At 44.0% G+C, this 22,330-nt stretch overlaps 1 protein-coding gene across 1 annotated transcript in view; it reads right to left on the reverse strand.

Annotated features, from left to right (window-relative positions):
- DSCAML1 (DS cell adhesion molecule like 1) overlaps nt 1-22,330 on the reverse strand; it is a 465,245-nt gene that overhangs the window by 117,082 nt on the left and 325,833 nt on the right. Inside the window, 5 exon segments of the mRNA XM_030221589.1 lie at nt 2,242-2,514; nt 9,463-9,759; nt 11,098-11,373; nt 15,307-15,585; nt 21,816-21,962. Of these exon segments, the coding sequence (XP_030077449.1) occupies nt 2,242-2,514; nt 9,463-9,759; nt 11,098-11,373; nt 15,307-15,585; nt 21,816-21,962 (1,272 nt within the window).

Here is a 22,330-nt window from a genome sequence, read left to right on the forward strand (position 1 = left end):
ATTAGGACTCATTGCTCCCTGAACATATGAAATAATTGATGCTGTTAGGGTCTTTTAAGATGTTCTGGGCACCCCACTAATAGTCTGCCAAAAAGCCATGTCTTTTGCAAATTGATATGTGTATACAGGGGACTACCTTTACCCTTTGGAGAAAGCCACTGCTTATCCCTGGGGTTAGTAGTATGGAATTTTGTTGCTTTTGGGATTCTGCCAGGTACTTGTGACCTGGTCTGGTCACTGTTGGAAATGGGATACTGGGCTAGATGGACCCTTGGTCTGAATTAGTAGGGTGACTCTTATTTTCTTATGTTCTAGTCTTGGCTCGATTCAATTGTTTACAGATAGAGCTAGTTTCCTGTAGAAACCAGTGACTGATTCAGTGGCAAAAGTTAGAAAATTCAGTGGCAATTATCTGCTACTTTGTACTTGTCTGCATATCATATAATGCAACTTTGTATTTAACTACATAAAAATAAACTTATGTTTCTGAGGTTTCTTTGGTGTCTGGGTATTTTGGGGGTGGGTGGGCTGGGGGTCTTAGTAATGAAGGCTGGGAAGGCGGAAGGGGGAAGAGAAGGGATGTTGGAGATGGGAAAAGGAGGATGGAGAGACTAAGAATACAGGGAACCAGGAGGAGAGGGAAAAGGATCAAGGAGAGGGGAGGGAAGGGTAGGGGAGATCCAGGTGAGGAGTGAGGCCAATCCACTCTCTCACAGTGTCAGTGCCATCACTTCTCCTATCATTCCTCTCACTCATTCCCATACCCTGTCACTCACACATCCTAAAATCGCCCACCCCTACTTTCTGTATGTGAGGTGGGGCCTGGGAACAGAACAGTTCAAACAGGCTCAGCTCCCGCCTCCACCTTACACTCATGCTGCAGTCAGGGCTAGGACAAGAGTATTCGATGCCCTAGGCAAACTTTCAGTAATGCACTCCCTTCCTCTACATAGTCCAGCGTCTTCCTTTCCCTTACCCCCTGATATATCTACCATCTACATCCCTTTCTCTTGCCACTGCTGCTGCAACCCTACCTCCATCTTCCACCCTGAACACAGAGCAGGGCCTTTGAGCACCTACTTGCACTCAAGGCTTGCTATGTCCTGCCGCTTCAGACTCACACATCCTGTCAGAGGAGGTGGAATATGGCAGGCCTCGAGTGGCATGATTGTTCAAATGCCTGTTGCTGCTCTGCAGGTCCACTAATGCCTCTCTTCCACCCCAGAAGAGTTTCGCTCTAGGTTGATGCCTAGTCTGTCTGGTGGAAGAGCTGGCCCTGGCTGCCACCACCGCATGCAAGCTGTGGAGAAGCTACTACTTCAAAAAGAACAGTTCCATGGGGAAAGGAATCATGAAGGGGGAAAGCTGACCAGTCAGCCTATTTTTACATTTTTGAAACAATGCATCAGTGCCAGCCCCTTATCACCCATGGCAATTCTGTGGGGAACGGGCTATTCTACAGTATGGGCTGGATTATGCAGCCATTACTATGGCTGTGAAATTGTAGAAGGCCAAGTCACCATGGAACCAATGTCTGCCATACAATTCCAGGAAAGGCAAAATTGAGCTTGTAGAGGAAAATATGGACCCTATAGGAAATCACAGTAACTAGGACAGGGCTGAACTTTAAGGTAACTGCCTCAGGATTCCTTTCTATATTGTCGTTTTCCACTTCCAGTGATGTATTATCCTTCTGAAAGTGTTTTGTAGGTTGCTAGAGAAAGAAGGTCACATTCAGTCCGCTTAATAACCTGCTGCCTTCTCACAGGACTCCAATGTATTGAATTCTGTTTTCAGTTTTGTTTTGTTTTTTAACATCAACCAGTGGATGTTACCAAAGTGGAAATACGTTACTACAAAGGCAGTCTAGACTTTCTGATTACTCCTGAAGGCACAACACCCCACCACCCCCAACAGCAGTACCTTCCACTAGAGAAAAGGAATGCTTCAGAATCACAGCACCCATGCCATAGCCATAGAGGCCTCACAGCACCGCTGCAGAGAACAAAGGGAAGTCTTCAAAGAGAGGACTATCTGTAAATCTGTCTCTCTGAGCCTGTGTGCATTTGTGTTCCTGTGTCTGCATGTCAGATTTGTATGTTGCTCTAAGCTTTGTCCTTGTCTTCCTATCTGTCTTTGTCCCTGGGAGTCTGTCTGTGTGTGCAAGTTCTCCGAATACCCTGGGAGCCATAGCTTGCTGCTACCTGCGCTCTTTACCACTGCATTGCTGGGCTCTCTTACCTGTCACAGTAACATGCACACTCTGACTGATTGAGAGCTGAGGCTGGATGAGGACACTGCACAGGTACTCCCCCTCATCCATCCGCTTCTGAACATCCAGCAGCTTCAGGGTGCCGTTCTCAAAGACGACCTGTCGGTGATTGTCAGGAAGCACCAAAGAGTCCTTGTACCACTTAATGGAATAATAGGGGTATCCAATCACACGGCAATGGATGAAGGCATCCCTGCCGGCCACAGCTGTGATGTTCTTCATAGCTCGGATGCTGGGAGACCCTACAGGGCAGAAAGAGACAGAAAGAGGCACGTTAGGTGAACTCAGACAAGTTCCTTACAGTTAAGAGTGAGGTTACACAAGCAGAAAAGCATGAAGGGAGACAGAACAGCTGCTGCTTCTGCACTATGATACCACTATAATTACACTTAACATGCTGCATAGGGCTCAGTTACACCACATACATAGGGGGAAACTCTCTATATAGTGCCGAACTTTAGGCTCTACTTCTGCGCTGAATTTTCTGTACAAAAAAGCATTCTAACAGATGAAAGGTGCCACAATGGGGTATAAATGCCAGTTCCACATGAAAACACTTACACACCAATTTACAGAATAGCATGCGTTTCCGCACGGAATTCAAGGGGAGCATGGCCATGGGAGGAGCATGCACAGGCCAGAAGCACTCCCTTAAAATGTGCGCAGTGTTATGGAATTCAGAGAATCTGTGTCCATGCTGGGATTTACACCTGGTTTCAGTTGATGTAATTCCTCATGCCCAAAGTTGAGTGCGAATCCCAGCGCTACAAGTTATTCTATAAAGGATGCCGATCCTGGAATGACTATTCTAAAATATCATTCAGTGTTGAATTTTAGCACCATTTATAGAATTTTCCCTATATTGTGCAAGGTCCAACTGTAAATGTACAAACTGCACAGGGCCCAATTACAATGCACACAAACTTCTTAAATACAGTTATCAAAATCATATCTTTTCACCAGAATGTGAATTTCATGATTTGTGTCTTGGATTCAGCAAGACCCTGCATCAAGTAGGGGACATTGTCAAGCAAAGGGCAACTCAAAAGTTGTTGCATGGTCTGCCTCTTGCAATAATTGCAGGTTGTAAACTATTAGGCGTATCCCCATTGGCATGTTGGTTCTCGACCTGTTGATGTGGATACAGAGGAAATTTAGGGTCTCTCAAGTGTTCCATCCCTCCTCTGTCCCTTCAGCTACTCCAAAGGTTTTGGAATCTAGTGGATTATAGGACCTGAGGCAACATGGTTTAACTTGAGGCAGGTCTTGTCAGACAAATCTGATCAATTTCTTTGACTGGGTGACCAGACAGTTGCATTGAGGGAGAGCACTAGATGTGGTGTATTTAGATTTTAGCAAAGCTTTTAACACGGTTCCACATACACGACTAATAAACTGAGTATCCTCGGTATGGGCCCTAAAGTGACTGCCTGGGTTAGGAACTGGTTGAGTGGAAGTCAACAGAGAGTAGTGGTAGATGGATCTCATTCTGAGCAAAAGGATGTTACCAGTGGTATGCTGCAAAGTTCGGTTCTTGGGCCATTAAAAAAAAAAAAAGATTGTAAGAACTATTTCTGAAGGGCTGTGTGGTCAGGTTTGCCTCTTTGCGGATGATACCAAAATCTGCAATAGGGTAGACACCCCTGATAGTGTGGATAACATGAGGAAGGACCTAGCGAAGCTAGATGAATGATCTGGAATTTGGCAACTTAGATTTAATTTACTTCAAACACTAGGGGATACAATATTAAACACCAGAGTACACTTATCCTGATAATTATCATGAAGTACTCCAGATTGTTTCTAAATTTTTCCCCCTTTTTAAAACATTTTTTATTATCACAGCTTAACTGATACATATATTACCCTAAAGCTCACTCAGAAAGTCTCTCACTCCACATTCATTGTGTCACTCAGAAATCCACATCAAACTTACTAAACAGATTTTAACATTGATCTTTTCAATACACTCAAATAAACACGTATTTATTTATTTATTTACTAGCCGTTAAGCCCGTAACAACGGGCTAGTTTTTTGTTTTCCTATGGCTTCTCCCCCCACCCCCACCCTGCTCTCTCCCCTGCCCTCCCCCCAACGTCTGTTTCCCTCAGTTCTGCCCCCTCCTTCCCTCCCTGCTCCCTCCTCCTCCGATTTCCACGCCCATGTCCAAGCCCTGTTGAGACCTCATTTAGAATATAGTGAAAATTCTGGAGACCACACCTTCAAAAAGATATAAACAAGATGGAGTCTGTCCAGAGGGTGGTTACTAAAATGGTCAGTGGTCTTCATCATAAAGCATATGGGGACAGACTTAAATATCTCAATAAGTATACTTTGAAAGAAAGGTGGGAGATTGGAGATATGATAGAGATATTTAAATACCTACATGGCATAAATGCAAAGGAGGTGAGTCTCTTTCATTTGAAAGGAAGCTCTTGAATGTGGAGGCATAAGATGAAGGTGAAAGGGAATAGACTCAGAAGTAACCTGAGTAAATATTTCTTCACAGAAAGGGTGGTGAATTCGTAGAATGGCCTCCTAGTGTAAAAGGTGAAGAAGAAAACAGTATCTGAATTCAAGAGAGCTTGGGACAAGTACATAGGATCTCTAAGGTAGTGATGGGGAGAGTAGTTGGCATGGATGGGCAGACTGACTAGGCCATATGGTCTTTATCTGCCTACATTTTTTTATGTTTCAAAACCCATACTAATCCCAATAGCAGTACCTTCAAGTTGTGTCTTCCTTGTCAGGTATGGCACTCCTTACACCTGTGGTCAAAGTTTCTGCCCAATTTTGTTGTAGTATGACTACACAGTGTGTGCCTAGTGTCCTCTGTTTGCCATTTCCTCTCTTTGGATGGCTATCGCTCTTCATATGTCTAGCAGTTATTAGAGCAAGGACATATATAAGCCATCCAGATTAATTGGTTTAAGGTAGCTTATGACAATTCAGCAGATGTCATTGAATACCAGGTTGACATTTGTTGTATGAAAGGTATGTTTCCATACCAAGCATACATACGCGACACCGGTGTAGTATAGTGTAAATATAGCAGTTCTAATTGTAGCCATGCGTGTTTCAGGTTTGCAAGCTGACAGATGATGATCTGGGTGCTGAACATACTTCTTTTTCTTCCTACGTGGAGCGTGAAGTAAATTGTGCAATTCAGGCATGGCTATCACAAGGGATGGGCAAGCATGAAGACTGCCCTGAAAACCAAGCTAGGGTGGGATGCCATGGTGCCCTTTCAATCTGCAAGCATATGAACACGCAAGGGAAAAGAGACACCAGAAGCAATCATTGCCAGAAATGCAGTGACCAGAATGGCACACAATACTCAGGATGTGGTCACACCATGATTGATACAGAGGCACTCGGATATTATTTTTTGTTTTGCTCTCTATTCCTTTTCAAATAATTCCTAACATTTTGGCTGCTGCTGTATACCGAATACATTTCAGCATGCTGTCCACAATGACACCTTTTCCCAGGTGGTGAGTCCTAATGAGGAACTTAGCATTGTGTAGCTACAACTGGGATTCTTTTTCCCTATGTGCATCCTTTTGCACTTGCCCAAACTAAATTTAATGTTTATGTTTATTAATTTGATATACCGCTTTTCATGACCCAGCAAACAGAGCGGTTTACATAAACTAGTTTAAAAGAAAAAGAAGCAGAGCACCAGTGCTCAGATAGGACAGAATGACCATAGGTTCAAAAATATAGCATAGTAGTAAAATTGAAGCACAAAAAGAGTAAAAGGAAAAAGAGGCTGTAGAAGTCTTAACCCAGCCAAGAAATGCCAAAAGCCTGTTCAAAACAAAACGTCTTTAACGTCTTTTTAAAACGAGGGAGAGCGCGAGCTAATCCGAGAGTGGAAGGGCATTCCAGTTTAAAGGGGCTGTGTAGGAGAACATGTATTGACATTTGAATGCCCAGTCTTCCAGTCTCTCGAGATTCTCTTGCATTATGCATGTGACTTAGCAACTTTGTGACACCTGCAAACCTGATCACCTCACTCATCGTTCCCATTTTCAGATAATTTATAAATGTGAAAAAGCAGTGGTTCTAGTCCAGATCCTTGTGATACTTCACAATTCACCTTCCTCCATTGAGATAATCAGCCATTTAACCTTGCTCTCTGCTTTCCTCAGGAGTATCACATGAGGGACTCTGTCAAAAGCATTTCTGAAAATCTAGATAGACCTACAAAATGCTTTGAAAATATGCCTCCACATCATCTGCCTCACCTTTATCATATATTTATTCACACTTTCAACAAAATGTAGATTGGTGAGGAAAGACTTCCTTTGGCTAAATCCATGTTGACTCTATCCCATTAAAACCATATCTTATCTAAGTGTTCAGTAATTTTGTTTTTTATAATAGTTTCTAGCATTTGTCCAGCTCTGAGATCAGGCTCACCAGTCTGTAGTTTCCTAGATTACCCTTTTAAAAAATTGGTGTTATTTTGGCCACCTTCCAATCTTCAGGTATTGTAAATGATTTTAATGATAGTTTACAGATTACTAATAGTAGATCTGCAATATAATTTTTGAGTTCTTTCAGTACACTGGATTGTATACCATCTGGTCCAGGTGATTTGTTGCTCTATAGCTTGTCGATTACATGGCCTATTACATCTAGCTTTGTTTCAATTTCTCTGTATCACCACCTTTAAATAATATTTCTGCAAGACTAGAGCAAAAAACAAATTTAGTCTCCTTGTTATGGCCTTGTTTTCTGAGTGCTCCTTTTATTCCATAGTAACATAGTAACACCTAGTAACATAGTAGATGATGGCAGATAAAGATCTGTATGGCCAATCCAGTCTGCCCAAAACAACAAGAAAAACGGAAGAAACCCAAAAAGACCAGACTGAAACCACAGATGGTAAGAGCACCAAAAAAGTTTTATTGGGACCCTTCATGGTCTGTGTTTCAGCCGAAAAGGCCTTCCTCAGGGGTCTTCAAATTGACGTATACAGATGTTCCTCCAAAATTCTCATGGAGTAGAAAGGCATGAAACGATGATGCTATCCGAAACGGTGTCTATGCACCGTTAACAAGCTAATTATTGGCACTAATTAAGTCATTATTCAATTAAATTGTGCACAAATTGGGCGTGTGCCCAAATTTGCATGCACAATTTTTAGCACTTTTTATAGAATTTGGGGGTCAGCACACATCATCCCAGTTCCTAAATTTTGACGTGCTTTCTTGAATCTACCCCCTATGTGCATGACCAAATATACTGTGCATACATGTACTGTACAGGACAAACCCTGAATACAGAGTGAGTATTCAGTGGGGTGGACGCTATAGATAGATTATTCAATTATCCATAGGCAGAATTTCAGCCACACTATGCAAGTCATACCATCAAAAATGAAGTGCTAATCTTAAATCAATAAAGTTATCCATTTCAATTAGGACAGCTATCCATGCCATCCTACTTAAACAGATACATTTATCTGGGTAACACTGAAGAGAAGCACCATCCATATAAAATTTGGCATCACTGCCCTGAGCACCTCCTGGCTGTCTTCCTCCTGATCAGACATCCTTTGGCTGAACATTGAGTTGTCCAGGCAAAATTTATGCATTCCCCAGCCCTGTATTTTCAGCCCAAATGATTTATGCAGTGAATTCTGAAGTTAACCACATAAATCGTATTGGCTATCGACCTCAAACTATTCAGGGTCCATCTATATTGCACTCATGCTGCTCAGAGCTCAGTGATGTTATAAGTATACCGCACACACAATGTGAACTAGGCTGCTGTTACGCTGATTCTTGGCCACCTCATTGTGCTGGAGCTGTTCACTTTATTCAAATTCCCAAGGGTCTGTATAGCACTGACCAGGCTGGATCTCCAGCACTCCTCTGGTTCAATCAATGCCATAATCAACAGAAACAAGCATCCTTCCTCATCCCTTGTCCCCCCTCCCCCCCCCCCATCAATATGTCCCCATGATCTAAGACAGGAATGCAGAAGTTCAGGCCTCGAGTGCCACAAACAGACCAGGTTTTCAGCATATCTCTAACGCATATGCATGAGATAGATTTCTATTCAATTGGAGGTGGCATTTATGCAGGTCTCATGCATATTCATTAGGGATATCCTGAAAACCTGGCCTGTTTGCAGCACTTGAGGCCTGAACTCCTACACCCCTGCTCTCACATTTCATGGTTTATAAATGGACAAGAACTTCATTTACAACCAATTTAAAATAACTCTCCAATATTACTAATGTTGAAAAGAAAGTGAGACTGAGAAAAGGAGAGAGAGAGAGAGAGAGAGAGAGAGAGAGAGAGAGAGAGAGAGAGAGAGAGAGAGAGAGAGAGAGAATTAGACTGGATGAAGAGAGATGAAATAGACAGAATATGTACAAATATTACAGTCAGTGTATGCAGGGGTTCTCAATCCAGTCCTCGGGACACACCTTACCAGTTGAGTTTTCAGGATCTGCATAATCAATAGGCCTGAGATAGATTTGCATACAATGGAGGCAGTGCATGCAGATCTGTCTCATGCATACTCATTGTGGTTATCCTGAAAATCCGACTGGCTTTGGTGCATCTTGAGGACTGGGTTAAGAACCACTGTATATAAAAATATAAAGATGGAGGGGCAGAAGCAGTTACCAAGAGAAATGGGGACTAGCATGGTTAGAGGACTCTGACCAAGCTATAGATCTCCACCCATCATAGGATCCAGCACATTTCCAGGCTTACACAAAGTTACCATAGTCTTTGAGCAAATATTCCTTAACATTACTGCTAAATGTTCACTGGACAAAACTGTCTGAACCCTACTGAGTCAGACATCCTTTGACCCCATCACCCCAAGATCAGTCACAGACTAGTCTCTGCTGCTCAAAACTCACTGCATCTTTTATTTAAACTCTGAGCAGCAGGTTTTAGTATCAGTCCAAACCAACGTTTGGCACAGGGAGAGGGGCTCCCCAGTGTGTACCAGTGTCAGATACAGGGAAAGGGGTTCCTCTCAGTCTATGCTTGATGATTTCTACTCCAGGAGGCCTAGATATGATCTTACTTAAAAGATCAGGAACAGACAGACAAGAGGGAATGGGGGGAAGGGGGGACTAGGAGATAGGGAAGCAGGAGTTTTACAAGAAAGGAAATGAATTGACCCCTCCTCTGATATTTAAAAGTAGGACAGGCACCTCTTACGTTTATTCGGGCTTGGTATTCGGCACTTCCAACAGAATTCCTGGCAGCACAGCGGTATACCCCTCCATCCCGGATTTGAGGGCTGCTAACGTTCATGTGGCTGATGGTGGTGCCATCGGATGTGGTGTACTGACTGTTCCGGTGCCCACTGTCTCTCTGCGTTGGCTCTTCATCCAGGGTCCAGGTGATGGTTGGAGGAGGAGCACCTTTGGCTGCGCACATCAGGGAGAACTCCTCTCCGGGATTTACCACCTTCTCACTAAAGGAGGAAATGATGCGGGGAGTGCCATCTGTAGGGATGGAGGTGAGGAAATGGGAGAACAGATAAAAACAGTCAGTCACTTCAGTATTGCTAGCATGTGTACTCTAGGCTGGGGGTGGGGGCAGAAGGAAGTTTGGGGCATATAGGGATTCATGCATTAACACTGTCTGCTCTTCTGGACATATACATAGAGTAGGGCAGAAAGGTGGAGGCACTCAGATCAACTAAAAAAACATTGCCTGCTCCCCAGCACAGATAAATGGGATCATGCTTGCAAGACTTCCTCTCTCTCCCTTGCTTTCCAATATGCTATTTTTTGGACTTTACCCTGTTATGATGCTTCTCAACATTGTCTCAGTTCTGGAAGTCCTGGATGGAAGGTGAAGCAGGACTAATCTCCCCCTCAGCATCTTGACCGAGTCTGAAGGAGATAAGAATTTTAACTGGCTTGGCTTGGAGTGATCCAGATGTGAGGCAGCTGCTTTCAGTCTGCACTGTCACTCCATTTTCGGCAGTGTAGTGTAATGTACACCAAAGGGGACTCTCTGTTCTTATTGCTCCCTTTGGTTTTCTTCCAAAGGGAGCAACATGCTATCATGAAACATGGATCAGAACTTGCTACCGTGTGTAAAGAAGTTGCACCACTGTCAGTGAGGCCTTGCAGCAAAGCCCTCTGAGAGAAGTCCGCTGTAACCTGACTCCCAAGGGACTTGCATTCACTATAGTGCCATTTTACTATAGGGCTCTGATTCCAGAACAACTTTTAGGAAAAGGTTGATCAAGCAGAGATGTGAGGACCAGGGGCATAGCCAGACCTAACGGTGGGAGGGGGCCAGAGCCCAAGGTTCGTGGTACATTTTGAGTGCTGCCCCACCGCCCCCCCCCCCCCCACTGCCACGCCTCACCTCGCCTCCTCGCTCCCCCACCTCCTTGCTGCTTCCCCTCAACCACCTCGTTGCTCCCCCTGCAAAAACAAATACCTTTGATGGCAGGGTCCCCAACCCCTGCCAGCCGAAGCCTTCTTCAGCACCGGTCTCCGACGTAGCCGCGTTCGCTGCCCTGCTCTTCTTTCTTCTTGCTCCTCCTGTGCATGCTGACGCTTCTTCTCAGTTTCACATAAAGGAGCATCAGCGTGCACAGGAGGAGCAAAAGGAGCATTAGTGTGCACAGGAGGAGTAAGAAGAAAGAAGAGCAGGGCAGCAAACGCGGCTGCGCTGGAGACTGGTGCTCAAGAAGGCTTCAGCTGGCGGGAGTTGGGGACCCCACCAGCCAAACCAGGGGGCCGGATGAAATTTGTAGGGGCCCAGGCCCCCGTGGCCCCCCGTAGCTATGCCCCTGGTGAGGACACTCACAGGTACCCACTCACCCTCTAGTACTATGATGGAGAAGTCCTGTTCAGTCTGTGACTTCCGAGTGGCGAAGCACTGATAGGCACCAGAATGGCTTTTCTGTGCAGCAGTAATTAGCAGGGTCTTGTTGCTGGCCCCCTGAATAGAGATGTAGCCATCCGGCACTACCGGCTCTGTGTTCCGATACCAACGAATGGTATATTCTGGTGAGCCAGTGATGGTACAGGACAGGATCACTGTGCTGCCAATCCCTGTCTTCAGCTTCTTTGGTGTGAGGGTGACATGCAGAGGATCTTTCCATAAAAAAAAGGAAAAATGAAAATTTTAATCCATTTCTCTTCCTGCCAGCTACTGAGAAGCATAGCAGAAATGCCGACTATACTAGGCCATGACCAGCCAAGCTCCAAGTTCATTTGCTAAACCACCTTCAAGTCTATCCATCTGGGTGGTTTACATAACAAATAATAAAATGTAAGTTATACAATGAGGGGCAAAAAAGTAGTAATAGCAGAAAAAGAAAATAAAGATTAGAGTTCAATTAATGGGGAAAGGAGGCAGGGGGAAAAAGACTCATGCTGGTCTGAAGCACCGGCGGCTTCTCCACCTCGACGTTTAACAGCTAAGAGAGGAGGGAATCCTATTGAAAGCTTATGAAAGCAATAGGTTTTGAGGGAGGTCTTAAAATTACTGATGGAAGGATATCATATGGAGATAGGACGGAAGGGTGTTCCATAGGGAAGGACCAGAAACATTAAATACAGGCCAGCCAATATTCAAAGTGAGTTAACCAGCTGGGAACAGCCACCGACTAGTTAACTCACTTGTTCGCAGCTATCAGGTCATTTTCAGCAGTTCTTAACTGGTTAGTGGCACTAAAAATGACCGTTTAGAACCGAACTTCAAGCTGGCTATATCAGGGGCGTTCTGGAGGCGGAGTCTGGTTATGTCCCAATATTCAGACGCAACCAACCAGGTTTACTGGATTAAAAAAAAAAAAACATAATAGCTGTCCTATCTTTATTCACCAACCCACGGTCAGTTAAGTCCAGGGTTTTTTTTGAGGGGGTACTGAGTACCTGCACCTTTTCTATTGTCTGCTAAAATTGACCCATGGTCCCTAAGTTTTAATGAAAGATCAGCCCGCAAATTTCTCAATCTACACTTCTCCAGCTGTAAAGGACTAAAATACAAGCTGACACACTCCACCTCCTTCTCCTACATGAGCACGCAGCTGTGGAATGCATTACCTACAGCCCTGAAATCCATTGACGAAATAACTAACTTTCACAAATCTCTGAAGACACCCCTCTTCAACAAGGCCTACAAAGAGAACCCATAACTTTACAAAACTACTTCACCAACCCACCCAGTTATTAAAGCCCACCTTCTACACTACCCTGCTTAACACCTTCCTTCTCTTTTCCCTTACTTTATCTCTGTACATTACTAATTGTAAGTGTACAGATACTAATTGTATCTGACATCCTGGAATGAACATGTCATAACAAATCTCTGTAAGCTATATTGAGCCTGCAAATAGGTGGGAAAATGTGGGATACAAACGCAATAAATAAATAAATAAACAAATAAATAAATAAATAAATATCTCAGGCTCTACACAACAATTCTGCCTTGTCATAGATTCTGTGACTGGTTGCAAGGTGCCTTGCTATTGTGGGGTGGGTCCCTCAGTGATCATCTCACCCATGAAGGGTGGCCTGGCATTTTAGTACCGGCACCTTTTTCGCTGGAAAACATGCACTGGTTAAGTCTGAATATTAACTTAACAGGTCATGTGCTAGCCAGCTATCAAAAAAAAAAAAAAAAGGTTATTCAATGCCGAAGCCTGGATAGGGACCAGCACTGAATATCCGGTTTTAGTACTGGCGGCAGACAAAAAAACCACGCTGTCCGCCTCCAGCTGTATATTGGGGGGAGAGTCTCTATGCATATTAGGAAAATGTGATGAAAGGAGGGAATCGCCAAGAGTTTTGCTGTAAATAACAAATGATGCAAGCATTAGAGTAAAGAATTCAATAACAGCGAATCAGTGTTTGGAATGATGATACAGCACACAGAGAACAGAGGCCTTGATTTGACCATTTTAGTCTTTCTTTCCTCTATGCTCTTAGATGAATGCTCCGCTCTACTTATGTTTCTCTGTCCTATCATTGAATTGAAGCATCTTTCTTCCTCCTGATTTTACTATGTACACCGCCTTGTTTTACTGCTAAGAAGGGCGGTATATTAAGTTTAATAAACCATAAAAACTGCTGAGCAAAAGGCAATTGGTTCGTTTTAACCCAATATCTTTAAATGAGTTTTTAGATAAAACTAACCATCCAGGGATTTGGCTAAAATGTTCCTAAATTGAGCCAGCTACAGTTTGACTAGTCAGACTTAAGCCTGCAATTCATTTGCCTAATTTTAATTTCCTAATCAGTGCTAACCTACTAAATCGTAAACTCCCCCACTCACCCCCTGCTTGGCTTACTTTTTAAGCAGCTAAATTTAAGTACCTTGGCACGTTTATCTGGTCATTTTTCAGTAGCCAGCCAGTCTTTAGAAAAATCAGCCTCACCTGTGCTTAATTTAACAGAAAATGACAGGACCCTAGGGATAAGGGAAATTCGGTGGGTAGGGGGAAAAAAAAGAAGGTTACTATGGTTTGTTCTCTCCAAGTGAACCCTCCCATTTCCAGGTAGTCAGGGTCCTTCCATCTGCTTACACAGCTGAATGAGTTAAGAAAGTGGATGCATACTCTTGATTATAGGGGCAATGAAAAGGCGGGGGAAGGGGATGGATCAGAGTCTTCATGCACACTTCCTTCTCCAGTTTAGCCCACTTGCTGGCAACACTATTCTAGCTGTTGTGCCCCATGGCTATCTGAGAGACCGTCATTGGTCAGAGCAGTTTCTCAGCTGTATGAGAGTGTCTTGTGCGGTCTAGGTGTGCCCCATAAATCCTCCCTGGTTCCCGATGAATATATACTGCATGCTATTTCCTCTTTAGCAATCCCCTCACTACAAGTACAAGGGTTCTTAACCTGGTATCTCGGCACATTCACAATGAATACGCATGAGATAGATTTCTATACAAAGAAGGTAGTGCATGCAGATGTATCTCATGCGTATTCATTGTGGGTATCCTGAAAACCTGACTGGCTAGGTGTATCCCGAGGACCAGGCCGAGAACTCCTGCTACAGACACATGCCAGTACATAAGAAAGCAGCAGGTAATACCCTCCTTCACTATCATCCATTCACGCTCCTTGGTCTGACATTGTGTATTTTTTTTTATTGAAGTATTGTAAACCGCTTTGATATTTGAACTATGTAAGGTGGCACAATAAAATTAAATAAATTATAAACTTAGTTAAAAGCAGAACTAGAATAAAAATAGGAAGGCACATTCTTAACAGGTCATATATTTCAAACACCAAAACCCTCCAAAACTTATCAGTTCCTGCCAAAAGCCAGAATAAAAAAGGCGCTTAAACTGAACTATAGATCTTTCTTCCTGCAAATACCCTGGTAATTTATTCCAGGAAACTGGACCCACTCACTCATTAGGGAGAAATTTCATGGCACATATCCCTCCCTCTCATGCCCTGCCCTGGATGTACTTGTCCTCGCTCTGAAGATAGGATATGTGTCACCGTTCCAGCAGGTAACTGGGACATTTCCCTCTGCACACTGTTTTCTGCTTAAACTAGTTGCAGAACACTGGGCTGTTAAGGATTTTCTTTGGGGATGACATTATTCCGTCAGATGCTGAAGCACACATCATAGTGTAAAGAAGCAAACATTTGCGTCTATCAGTTTACTTAATGGCTAAAAATGGAGGGGTGAATTTTCAGTGTTATTCAGAAGACCAACAGTAAAACCCACAGGCCATCTGCACAATAGCTGAATACTGCTGTTGTACAAATAATTTATGGTTCCTGCCCCAGCCCGATACAGATAGTGGCAGAGCAGCCGGACAGATATTCAGTCCACCTCCATCTCTATACGGTCTGAATATCTTCGGAGAGTGATTTGAATACCAGCCACCAGAGGTTAGGAAGGCTTCTTTTCTCTGTTTCTACTGTTAATTCTTCAGGGTTCCTGTATGGAGTATCATTTAGGTTAGGAGAGGCTGATTCCAGTCAGTGGAGATAAGATCTAGAGATCAGCAGGCTTCTAAGAATAACCCCTGCGACCACGACGGTGCCTATGAATTCTTACCAATGACGGTGAGTGCGCCAGTGGCCTCTGCTAACCCGAAGTTGTTGGTGACCTCACAGATATAGGTGCCACTGTCCTCGACACGCAGTTCGGTGATTGTCAGTCCAGTGCTTTGCTTTGTCCACCTGCTGTCTGTGGGCACAGGTCGGCCATCCTTAATCCAGCGGCTGGCCAGGTTTGGATACCCAGATGCAATGCATGGAAGCTCTACTGTCAGCCCTACCTTCACTTCCTGGCTCTGGAAGCCATCAAGGATGGTGGGACTGGACTCAGTGGGGTCTGAAGCAAAGCAGAAATAGAGTGATCTATTAAGTGTCTCTGTACAGTACTAAATACATTCGGTATGCACTAAGCAATCATGTTAAAAGCAACAACACTGATGAACACAAATTAACAGTCTCCAGCAGCGAAGACTGAATTCACAGTTCTTCTTCCCCATGCTCTGAATCTGGCACACTGTACAGTATTCTTATGGAAACACAATTGTGCGGTATTGGTAAAGCTTTGAATATGGCACATCACAGCATGGAATTACCATTCTAGTAATCTAGCTCCAGTACCCTACTGTCTTCTGATTGAAGTTCTTCATGTTGTCACTAGGGATGTGTATTTGTTTGAAATTACTTGGGCCATACTAATGACATTTCTCATGTTGTTTCATATTGGGCCCAATATTCAAAGGATTTATGTTCCTAACTTTGAGAGTTATAGCCATAAATTGGCATCTTTTAAAATTTACTAGGGCTGAGTGCATAAATGTTTACTCAAAATGTCACTAAACTCTTAAATTTAGGAGCATAAAAAGTGGGTGGTAACAGGAGTGGATTTAGGTCAGAGAAAAGAAGTTAGGAAATCCCCCCCCCCCCCCCCCCCCCCCCAATATTCAGCATTATTTAACCAGACAGAACAACTGCAGACTGATTAAATAGTGCTTAACTGGCTATCTGCCAATATTCAGTGGGGATAACCAGCTATCCCCCACTGAATATCCCCAGTTAGAAGCTAGCAGATAGCCGGTTATAGCAACCAAAATAACTGTCTATTCACTGATTTTTTAAAACCGGTTTAGTGGCCATATTTGGCCGCATGTTGGTTGGTTTAAAGATAACCAGCTAACTCTGAATATTGACTTGGCCGGTTATCTTTAAACTGGCCAAAAATAAACCAGTATTCAATGCCAGCCACCAGAAACGGCCTGACATTAGATATATGGGCTCAGTGCCGACTGCGAGAGTTAGCTGGTCTAACTCCTGTGGTCTGAATTTCGGCCCCTTAGTATTGATTTTCAGCAATAGACTTATAAATTAGGCTCATAAACCTAGACAAACTGGAAGTGATCAGTGTCTTGCTGACTACAACCGGCGTTAAACCTGGAAATTCAATGCCAGGCCACGTCTGGGCAGCAGCATTGAATTTCCAGGTTTCTGGAGCCACCTAACACATAGTTGGTTAAGTGCAATATTCACCACTTAACTGACTACGGGTTATCGCATAAAGATAGGACTGACTTTTATGCAGTTCTGGAATATCAGCATTTAACCAGCTAAGTGCCAACTCGTCTGCTGGAACGCCCCCAAATTAGCCATTTCAGTGCTAACCAGTTATTTTTTCAGTTGCACTAACCAGTTAAGCACTGTTGAAAATCAGCAGTTAGCCCTGAACAGAAGGTTTTTTTAACCAGCCAGGAGTTATGTGCTTTGAATATCAACCATGTAACTCTTAGTTGTTGATATTCAAAGTGATTTAAACCACTGGCTGTTTAAGCCACTTGTCTGAGATTCACTGTAGACATTCAGTGGCATTTAGCCAAATATACCCGGTTGGTGCCTATGCTGTAACTGGCTATATTGTGAGTGGTCCGGGGGCAGAGTCAGCAGTTACGCGGTTAAGTGCTGTGAGGAATATGAGGGTGAGAGGGAGAATGAAGGCACATGGAGGAACAAGGAGGCTCGAGAGGGAGGGAGACTGGGTAGAGAAAGGAAGGAGCCTTTTCCCCTGGGGGATTGGAGAAAAGGAAAAGACTACAATTCCCAGCAGCCCCTGAGTAGGTCCCATGGTAGAAACAGGGACTTCAATTCCCAACAGACCCCAGAAGAGGTCAGGAGAAGGGCAAGAGAAGGGAGTTGAAAAAACCTGTCCCAGAGAGCCAGGATGAGGGAAGGAGTTCTGAACCTGCCCAATCAAGTAAATGGAGAGCAGCTGAGCAATGGGTGTGGGGAGGAACCTATGGACAGGCAAGGGGAAGAAAAGGAGGAAGAACTAGAGCAAGAGGAGCTGATGGAGATTGCTGCTCTGACTAAACTGGAAGGAAAGGAGGTGAAACAGCACGAGGCCTGCTTGGGAGGAGAGCCTGGTAGAAGAAGGGAAAAGGTGGCTATCCCACGAGGGGAGCTGAGAGAACAGGTTTACCATGGAAGGGTCATTTGGGTGGTGGTCAGGGTATAATGCTGGCCTGGTTGGGGAGGGACCCTTGCCACTCTCCCTAGGATGATTTCTTTTGAGAGGAGGAGTGGTGGTTTTTGGCATAACTGCTATACATGGACCGCTGGGAGTTTGAACCCTTTCTGAACTGCTGGGTTTGGGGAATTGTTTTGCATAACTGCTTACGTGAACTGCTGGGGAGTTTGAACCCTTTTTGATCTACTGTGTTTGGAGAATTACTTTGCATAACTGCTATACATGAACTGCTGGGAGTTTGAACCCTTTCTGAACTGCTGTGTTTGGGGAATTGTTTGCCTAACTGCTGACATGAACTGCTGGGGGAGGGTTTGAACCCTTTCTGGAGCTACCGTGTTTGGAGAATTACTTTGCATTCCTGAACTGCTGGGAGTTTGAGCCCCTTTTTGACCTACCTTGCTTGAAGAATTGCTTTGCATAACTGCTTTAAATGAACTGCTGAGATTTTGGAACCTTTTGGGTTTTTTTTTTAAATACTATGCTGTTGAACTGCTATGCTTCTTGAGAAATGCTGTTGTGGGAACTACCTTTGGAGGAGCAGTTGACACAAAGGGATTACAATAAAGTATAATGATATGACCTTGTGGATTGCCGTGTGCTCTTTAGCAGTGGATTACAGCATGCAGCTCAGCTAAAGGGCCGAGGGACTCAAGAGTCTCCCGGTGCAGGAGACTTTTCCAAGAGTCTCCTGGTGGTGGAGACCTTACAGTGCTGATGTTTACCGCTTAACCGTATAAAGAGACTACATAATAGGACTTGCATAAAACAGTCCTACTTTTATGTGGTTTGCCTTATGTGGTTAAGTGCTAAATATCGCACTTCACGGGATAAGTTTTATCCAACTGCATATGACCAGACATAGCCTGGTATTGAATATCCAGGGATAAAGCCAGAGGCAGCAAAAAAAGCTGAACATTAGGCCCTTAATCTCCTAAATTAAGATGAATCCTAAATTTGACTGAAAATAGGGCACAAATTTAGGAGGCTATCTTAAGGTCTGAATATTGACCAGGGCCAGGTTAACCTCTGGGTCGTGGTACACGTGTTGCTGTGCCTCTCTCCCTTGAAAAAAAATACCAAGAAGCCTAAGTCCAACCATCCTGTACATTCCCCTAGGCCTACCTCTGCTAGTTCCTGGTGGTTTAGGGAGAAATGGGCAGGAGTGATACACTGCAAGGCTGCTGGCTAGAGGTTGCGGCAGCCATTTTCAGGAGCATAGGCATCTCTCCTGCCCGTTTCCCCCTAGACCACCAGGGACCAGCAAAAGGTGGGCCCAGGGGAGTCTACTGGGGTGGCCAGGGTCAGACCTTCTGGTATTCTCTCAGGGGAGAGTAGAGGGAAGATCGGAAGGGGGGAATAGCCAAGGTCTGGTGGTGGGAGGTGGGATGTTAAGGGGGAGTATGATGATCTGGGAGTGGGAAGGAGGATTGCAAAAGGGATGGGTAGAGATGTGGGCAGACGATATTCAGCTTGAACCAGGATAAATGTCTTATGTGGGTCCCGGTTGAATATCAGCCAGGACCTGCATAAGACCTGGTGGCCAGCACCTAAATAATTAGACCCCATATTTCAATGCTGGTGATCGGACATGGCCCCTGCCATTGAATATCTGGGTTTAATTCTGCCTGCAATGCTGACTGCTGTGGGCTGCATATAGGCTGGATTGTTCTTAACCCAAAACATGAAAACATCTGAAATTTGTTTTTCATTTGGGGGGGGGGGGGCATTTATAGTACTATCACTCCATAAATATTTACTGGAGTAGGATCTCGTGCTTTCATAAACATCTAGTGAAGAACAGTACTCAACAGGTGCTCATTGAAGTGATCAAAGGCTGTATATAGTGCAATGTATTGTGCAATAGTGCATACTATGGATGAAATTGGCCCAAAGCAAAAATAAAAGCAAGACAAAACAAAAAAAACCCCACAAATGACATGGGAAACTAATCAAAATGGAGTCAATATTCAAAGTGATTTATCTGCCCAACAGAGGATTCTGGTCGATTAAATCAGTGTTTCCCAGTCCGGTCCTGGAGTACCCCTTGCCAGCCAGATTTTCAGGATATCTACAATGAATATGCATAAACTTGATTTGCATACACTGCATCCATTATATGCAAATCTCTTTCATATATATTCATTGTGGATATCCTGAAAACCTGACTGGCAAGTGGTACTTCAGGACCGGACTTGGGAAACACTGGGTTAAATCACTTGTGCAGGACTATCCACTGATATTCAGTGGCACTTAACCGGCTATTTTGTGGGTGGTCCAAGGGCGGAGTTGGCGCTTAACACCCTAAGTTAATCGGACAAATTGAACTGCATAAAATACAGTCCTATCTTTATCAAGTTTCGCTTAGGTGGTTCAATGCTGAATATTGCACTTAACCAAGGATAGCCAGCCACATATTCAGTGACGGTGCCTGGACATGGCCCAGCATTGAATATCTGGGGAGAACACCAGTGGCAGCCAAAAAGAAAACAAAAATTGCTGATTGCCATGGGATGAATATCTACCCAATGAAATATTTTTGCCTGCACATTCTTAACTGTCGCTGCTCAACCTTTTCTGCCATCCTCTCACAAGCCCCAGTAGGTACTGTGGTGTTGGCCATGACAATTCTGCCACTTCTATCAGGGAGAGGCAATATCATTGAGCTCATCACATTCAAAGGTGGGCCGGAGCAAGTTTGCCCTCTCCCACCCTTCCAAAGGGGACTGGATTACTGAACTTCAATATCTGGAGAAAGCAACATACACAGCGTCTTATTCAACCTGAAGCCCACATCAATAAACACACCCATTTTCAAATTGTAGGATCCTTGTCAGTAGTCAAGAGCTGGAATGTGTAAATCATTGTGTCCCAGGCCTGAACAACAGGATAATTCCACAGGCACTGCAGCAGAAGGAAAAGAGAAGATGGTCAGGGGCTACTGCCCATGCCAGGGCAGTACAACCATCAGGTCCCAGGCACTGATGGGGCAATTTTCAGACTGCCAGTCTTTTCAAAGTCTGTGGGTTCTTTAAACAGTTTAAAAAGTGAAAGACTTTTGTTTGAAACTTGTCCCAGGCACAGAGATTTCAAGCCTGCTACCCCTATTGTATACAACTTTCTCTGATGCATATTCATTAGGGGTATTCTGAAAATCTGGCCTGTTTGTGACCCTGAGGAATTAATATAGACAAGCCTGGCTTACACCTTGGAGGTTCTGCAACATCTCTTCTCCAGGCCAAACATGTTGAACAGAAAAGTGTCTGTGCAACACAGAAGCCCTTTTCCAGTGGAAATGAACTTCTAGAACAGGAGGCCACAACAGTAACTGAATTTAAGAAAAGCTTAGATAAGAATGGAGGATCCTTGGTTGGAAGGAAAAGAGTAAAGGCACATAAACTATATGGTATTACAGCAACAAGAGAGAATGTCTAGACAGAGCAGGTCTGGAGGCTGTGGAGGATTTAACCCTCTAGCTGCCCCTTCCAAAATTGCACGTTACAGTGGACACAGAAGGGTTTAGACTTCCTGGACCTATACGTCTGGCTCCATCTCTACCTGTTTTCAAATCTATGCTGAAAACCCACCTTTTCACGGCTGCTTTTAGCTCCTAGCCACTATTCAATTGTCCTCCCCTTGTCCCTTCCTTCCTTCTCACCCATTACTTCCCTCACCCGTAACTGTCTTGTCTGTCTGTATTATTTAGATTGTAAGCTCTTTTGAGCAGGGACTGTCTCTTTGTGTCAGGTGTTCAGCGCTGCGTGCGTCTGGTAACGCTATACAAATGCTAATAATAATGATATGTTGGTCAACCATCTTCATTTCTTGCTGTGCTGGTCACAGCCTTTACACAGGTACGTAGTGACCCCATTTTTAGAAACTTATGGCTGGGTCTGGCTTCTCCGACACCCCATTTCTTGTACTATCAAATGATGAAGCAAAGCCGAAGCTCATGATACACCAGAATGTCTCATTTAATAGCAGAAATGCCCTCCTCAAGTTGACAGATTTCAGGGCATTTGAAGCCTAATGTATTCTAGTGGTGGCGTTCTCACCTGACACCGAGAGCCGGGCTCCATTACTCTGCCGTGTCTCCCCACTGTACTTGTGTTTGGTGATACATCGATATGTAGACAAGGCATCTTCTTTCTGCACGTCCAGGATGTACAACCCTCCAGAAAAGGTAATAAAAAATCTGTTTTCTGGAAAAAGAATGAAACGAGAGACTCTCATTAGCTGGGAGGCTGTGACACAGAAAATGGAAACAAACTTTGTAGAGCAAAGTGCCAGAAATATCCTCTTTTGTGTACAGCCCCAGAGAATGTAGACACATCAAGAAAAGAGTTTTCTTGATTCCAGCACCCTGGGAAACATTTATTTCACATTTACCTTGCAGACTTGATGTAAAGGAACAACTATCGAGAGATTGCTAGAAGACATTTTCCTCTCATCCTTAAAATAAAGTGAGGGTATTTGATTTTATTTATTTACTTCTTATACCACTTTGCACAACAAGGAATTATAGCGTTACCAGCTGCCTTCAGTTCCCCAGAGCAGCCTGATCTAGTCC

The sequence above is a fragment of the Microcaecilia unicolor genome, chromosome 12 (assembly GCF_901765095.1).
Source record: "Microcaecilia unicolor chromosome 12, aMicUni1.1, whole genome shotgun sequence".
Lineage (NCBI taxonomy): Eukaryota > Metazoa > Chordata > Amphibia > Gymnophiona > Siphonopidae > Microcaecilia > Microcaecilia unicolor.